This window comes from Vulpes vulpes, chromosome X, assembly GCF_048418805.1.
Source record: "Vulpes vulpes isolate BD-2025 chromosome X, VulVul3, whole genome shotgun sequence".
In the NCBI taxonomy this organism is placed as follows: domain Eukaryota; kingdom Metazoa; phylum Chordata; class Mammalia; order Carnivora; family Canidae; genus Vulpes; species Vulpes vulpes.
This window is the reverse complement of record NC_132796.1, coordinates 115,161,883-115,167,913: the sequence shown is the minus strand read 5'-3', so window position 1 is coordinate 115,167,913 and position 6,031 is coordinate 115,161,883. Positions and strand designations below refer to the sequence as shown.

Sequence of the window (6,031 nt, the reverse complement as noted above, 5' to 3'; positions counted from 1 at the left end):
CCTTACTAGAAGTCAGTGGCCACAGACTATTTAGGACTTGCTTTAGGCAAAATGCTCTCAAGTCTGGAGACACAGAAATCTCCGGAGGTCATCCAGTGCCAAGCCAGAATCGAGTTGGGGAGGAGTTGGCCGTGCAAGAGGGGGAGAATGTGCTAGAGAGGCTTCTCTGCCTGGCCACCTCTTACTGATCCTCCCAGCTGCACAGCCCGAAGAAGGATCTCGGAGCTCATACCCTGGGCACTGGTCAGGACTGGTGTCCCTGCTATGTTAGTCAAGTGATGTAAGCCCGGTGTGAGGCCAGTGCCCCCACCCCCGTCACGGAGAGCCCAGGACCTTCCTGGGAGTCAGTGGCGGGGTGCGGAGGGAGGACCTGTGCAGGCCGAGTGATTCACGGAGAAGGCGGCCTCTGCATCCTCCTCCTCAGTCTGCAGGGTGTAGGCGGGGCACCCGGCCAGGCCACGCACCTGAGGAGCAGTCGGCCATGTGCCTTCCGGGGACCCACAGTGGGTGGTGCGGAAGGGTCCCCGTGGAGGACCTCGCTGCCCTAGCTAGGACCCTGCTAAGAGGAGCACGTGGCCTCGGCCTTGACCCTGGTCAACCAGCGGGGCGTGTGCTCCTTGCTGGAAAGCCTGAAACTTGATGAGGCGCAGAAGGCCCAGGGGCCCAGAGGCCCAAGGAATGAGCTGTGAGCCACTCAGTCAGCATGTGCATGTGTGGGTGCGGGGCAGCCGCGTCCCCGGATGGGGGGCAGAGGGCCCGCGAGTATTCGGCTCGATCGTCAGGCGCGTTCTGTAAAGCAGTGGGCGACCCTGTGGGCCCCAAAGGGTGGCGAGCAGCCAGGTGGCCCGTGCGGCCGGCCCTTTATCATGTCACTGGCTGGCTGTTGGTGATGTCACCCCCAAGTGTACTGAGCCCTTTTGTGCTGTCCCAGGCAGCCCTGCCGTCAGCGGGGACTGCTGGCCATTCCACACTGTCCTGTGTACAGAGAGGAAGGACGGGCCACTGCTCAGGATGGCTCGCGAGGAGGACGGCCATCCGACGGGCCCAGGGCCGGGCCAGCACAGGGAGCCACCTCTGCCGGAAGCCGTGGTTCCCGCCGCCAGCTCGCAGAGCAGTGCTCTTGCAGCAGAGTCGCCCCGACCGGGCCCCTGGCGGCCGAGGACCCCAGCTTCAGGCTGCTCCTGGAGGAGAACACGTTCCAAGCCTTGGCCCAAGAGCCTCTGCTCAAGAGGCCCCGCACCGTGGAGGACGTGCTGTCGGTGGCAGGCGGCAACCTGCTCTGTCTGCCCTTTCCCAAGAAGCTGTGGAGGCTCGTCAACAGCAGCCGGTTCACGTCCATCTGGTGGGAGAAGGACGGGACGAGCATCGGCCTCAACGAGGAGCTGTTTCAGAAGGAGATTCTGGAGCAGGACGGGCCCGACAAGGTGTTTGAGACCGACTGCACGAAGAGCTTCATCCGGCAACTGAACCTCTATGGATTCAGCCAACTGGACCAGGACGTGCACACGTCCGTCTGCCTCAGCAGCTACTTCACCAGGGGAGTGGGACTGGGGGCGGTCCGTGTCCTGAGCAAGGTAACCGTACCCCTCGGGCCCTGCCAAGCAGAGCCGTGGGCACTGGGGCGCTGGGGCCAGGGACGGGGGGCTGGAAACCCCGGGACCACCGCCAGGGAATCAGGGCCCGTGTCCCCTAGGGGCCGAGGGGCGGGGCCGGGGAGCGAGCCCTGGATGAGGTCCCAGGACAGTGCCCAGTGGGTGGGGCGTTGTGTTCAGATACCCCATGAGGGACATGTGTGACCTGGAGCAGATGCAGGAGAGGGAGAGTGGGCAAGGAAGGAGGCCCCCAGGGTTCTCCCCAGGAGACACTATCCCCCCTTGCCCCACCTTTCCCATTTCTTTGTTTCTCATTCGGTTTGGTGTCCCTGTGAGACGAGGGGCACCGGTTCAACTGGCTGTGCCCATGGCTTCGCAACCCCTGGGGGTGGAGGGCCACCCCAAGTGCCACCCGGCCCTTCCACCCCTCACTCCCAGCAGCCCCGGCCTCCTGCCCTCCTGTGGGGGTCCACCACGCAAGGTCCTTGGGGGCTGTGCACACCCACCCCAGTCCTGTAGCTCCGAGTCAGAGCTCTGTGGGGGCCGGGTCCTCTGGCCAGGGCAGTGCCATCCCCGAGCACCGTGGGCAGCCAGCCGAGGGTGGAACGATGGGCCCCGGAGGCCGAGAGCCAGGGACACCCAGCCAGGGATAGTCGGATGGCCCCGACGCTCCTTCAGGAAGCCGTGACCCCTCTCCCCCGTGGGCTTGTCCGCATCCCCAGCGCAGGTGGCTCTTGTCCTCCGCCAAGGGCACTGGGGCTTTCAAGTCAGCGAATGAGGCCTAGGCAGAGCAGGGGCACACCTTCCCTTTGGGGCTGCGACCTCTGGAGAGGGAGGCCCTGGGACCCCTGGCTCAGAGCCCGGAGGCACCCAGAGTGGCCTTGCCGGTGCCCCGGGCCCTGTTATGACCTGGAGTTTCTGTTCCCCTTTCCATTTGGAACCTCAGTTACAGTTCTACAGCAGCCCTCTCTTCCGGAAGGACTGCCCCCACCTGCTGAAGAAGAGGAGAGTGGGCGTGAAGGTGGCCCAAAGGCAGGAGGAGGACAAGGCTGAAGGGCTGGGAAGCCCAGCGGAGGCAGATCCCGCCAGCGGGCACCAGAGGAGCTCCTGTCCCTGCGGAGCACCAGCAGGAGCAGCAACAGGAGCTGGCAGGCGGCCAGGAGCATCGCTGACCCTCTGCCCGGGACAGGAGCAAGTCTGCCCCTCCCGCCCCGGTCAAGAGCGAGTCCGCCCCTCCCGCCATCCTCGGGGCGGCTGCTGAGCGCCCCCCTGACCCATCGCGGTGCTGAGTACCAGCCCTAGGACACTGGTGCGCCCGTGGCTCTCGTGGCTGACGTGGCCGTACCCGTGGCAGTGCCCCGCCCTTGCCGGTGCTGTGCCTCGCCCTGCGGCCCCTGCATATGTACCCTCATCCACCGCCGCCCGTGGACCTGGCTGCCGTACCCCCTGTGCTGCTGCACCTTCCTCCCTTGTGTTCCCCGGGATGATGCCTCTGTGCCACCCGTGGGTGCCTGTCGAGGCTGCAGGGCCCGTCGACCCCATGCCCTCCATTCCTCCTCCCTGGCCCCGTTCCCCTACTGCCCGGTCTGCCACTGTTTCCTGGGATACCTGGCACCTATGGCTGGACGTCCAGAATGCCCCTACAGCGCTCCCTACCGCAGCTAGAGGGCTCGCACCTCGGGCGGGGCAATAAACCGGACGGTGACCAGGCCATTGTCTGCTGAAGCCAGGTGCTCCCGGCCTCTGGGACGTTTCTTCTCGAGCAGCTGGGAGGCCTCAGCTCCGTCTGCTGCCCTGGGTGAAGATGGAGCACAGCCTGCCGCTGCCGTGTGCAGGAGCCCTGTGTGCACTTAGGTGCCCGGGGTCCCGCCTCTGCTCCTACAGAGGAGCACTGGGCAGGCACGAGAACTGAGCATCGGGGACCCAGGGGTAACCGGGGCCTTGTGCTCCTGCCCAGCGGGCCCATTTCCCTCTCCGGTGGGGGCCTGGGTCCCACGGGGCATTCGCGTTCCCCACACCAGGAGGTCAGTTCTCCCCAGGGCAGAGGGCTCAAAGGCGGCCCCTCAGTATGCAGCGCCCAGGTACGGATGGGGACAGGCGCCCCCAGGGCCCTCCAACGTTGCTGTGCAGGGGTGCTCGTGGGTGCCCGGACGGCAGCATCTACGCTTGGCTTTTGCTGCAAGAACTGGACCTGGGACTCTCTCTCTCTTGAATGAAATGTTTCGAGGGTGTCCTGGGCCAACCCTGGAAGGACAAAGCCCCGGTTGCCGGGGTGTCCCTCTTCTATACAATGCACTGTCTTAGCGATGAACCTCTTTAAAAGGCGATTGTCTGAAGGAGCCTAGGAAATGAGCGTCCACAAACTCCCCGGAGCAATTAAGTGTCCTGGACCCCAGGAGGCCTCCGACATCAGGCAGAAGGGGATAGTGAGGGGTGCCTCCCGCCAGAACCACAAGACAGCCCTCTCCTCTTTTCCATTGCACGGCAGGTAGGGTGTCCCCCCAAGAAGGGGCAAGAGCCCGTAGGACATGCACACGGTCTGACGTGGTCACTGAACCCTCGTTCCCCCGAGTGTAGCACTGCTCTGGCCATGGTGAATCACTCCGGCCCAGCCCGCTCCCTTCGGAACTGACGCTCACACCCACGTCCTCATCTTTCCTAAGATTCCTTACCCCGGGGAGTCCTCAGCTCATAGGTGGTACATTGGGTTGGCCTCTGGATCTGGGTCTTCCACATGCTCCCCGAGCCGGATAACACCCAACTGGGAAAACCACTTTCCTATAAACGTCAGCAGGGGGAACCTGGCTGACATATACGGCCACAGGGAAAGGCCCAGCGGGGACAAGCATCGGGAGGATCACCTGCTTTTCCATGGGGGCATGGCCGTAGGATGGAGATGGACCCCCTCCCACCCACAGCAGCCCCAGGCTGCCCTTTTCTCTGTGCCTCCTTGGGTGAAGGCGCCAAAGGGTGACGGGGGGAAGGTGAAGGAATCGGAGCCTTTCGGCCACTGAATGGCCAAGCCCAAGTGAGGGAAGCGCGGGCATCGCCTGTCCTGGAGTGCATGCTCTGTGGACACAGGCCTGCCACGTTCGTCCCAGGGTCCCTTCACGGCTGGGGGACGATGGGGGTGCCCGCTCATCACGAGAGTCACCGTGTGCAACACCAGCGCCATAGGGACTGACTGGGTGCCCGGGCTGTCACCCCAGAGGTAGGCATGGGTTGTCACGTGGTTCCGCAAGGGCAGACGAAGCAGCACCCGACACCGGGACCCTTAGAGGGGCAGCAAGAGCTGAGACCTCGGTCCCCACCAAGGCCTTCGAAATCCCCAGATCGGTCCCCAAAAGCAGTGGTCCACCTAAGACAGCCATCCACACAGGGAAGGTCTCCCTCCTGGAGATACGGGGCGGGGTCTAGAGACACTAGGTGTCCCAACTGGGGAGCGGGCCGGAGGAGGAGGGGTGCTATGCCACCGGAGCACAGAGACCAGGGGCGCCGCTCAACAGCCCGCGTGGCCCAGCACAGCGCACCCACACACACGCAAAGGAGGACCCTGCCCCCGTGGCTCCCTGGCCCTGGGTGCTGACCCTGGCCTGCAGTGTGGCCCGTCCCACCCACACCCGATGGATCGCCTCCTGCTTCCACTAGATACCACGAAGCTCCTGAGGCCTCAGTTTGCACAGGAGCCTCCGGGAGGAGGACAGCCCTCCCTTCCCAAGGGTGAAATCCAACGGAACAGTTCACCAGCTAAGCATGATGACAGTTCTGGTTACAATATGGTTGTTCCAGGTCACCACGGCGACAGAATCCATGTCACTCTGAGGAATGCCATTTCAGACACATTCCGGGGGCCCTCAAAACACAGGAGGACACTGCTGGGGTTCCTGAGTCCCTGACAGGCCCCTGCAAACTGTGCATGGCAGGTGTCGCGGATACGAGGGTTGCTCTGTTATTTCTTTTTTCAAAAATTTACTTTTTCATCAGAGACAAACACAGAGAGAGGCAGAGACACAGCAGAGGGGGAAGCAGGCTGCCTGCATGGAGCCCGATGTGGTACTGGATCCCAGGACCCCGGGATCACGCCCCGAGCCGAAAGCAGGCGCCCAACCCCTGAGCCTCCCTGGCGTCCCATTCCTCTGTTCTTTGCTAACTTCCTGAGGTTCCTTTTTTTTTCCAGTACCAATAGGCTTTTATTGTATTTTCCCGGAGTCAAGAGAGGAGGGAAAAAGGTCATCATGTGTGTTACACCACACTAGCAGGTGAGAAAGGAAGTGCCCGCCCAGCAGCATCACCCAGCAAATAAACTCTCCCCAGAGCTGGAGGGGGTCCAGCCCCGTAGGGCCCAGGGTCCTGCAGTTCAGAGCTGAGGGGAACGGAGCAGGCTCAGAGCAGGGAGCTACAGCTTTCCCGACGCACCCCCCTCCGACCGCCCCAAGAAA

At 63.4% G+C, this 6,031-nt stretch overlaps 1 protein-coding gene across 1 annotated transcript; it reads left to right on the top strand.

Moving 5' to 3' along the window:
- The first annotated feature begins 703 nt into the window (after window positions 1-703).
- LOC140596131 (uncharacterized) lies at window positions 704-2,896 on the top strand. Its single transcript, XM_072743523.1, has 3 exons — window positions 704-825; window positions 932-1,574; window positions 2,539-2,896. The coding sequence occupies exons 1-3, from the start codon at window positions 704-706 to the stop codon at window positions 2,851-2,853; spliced, it is 1,080 nt and encodes a 359-aa protein (XP_072599624.1). The 3' UTR covers window positions 2,854-2,896.
- The last annotated feature ends 3,135 nt before the right edge of the window (window positions 2,897-6,031 follow it).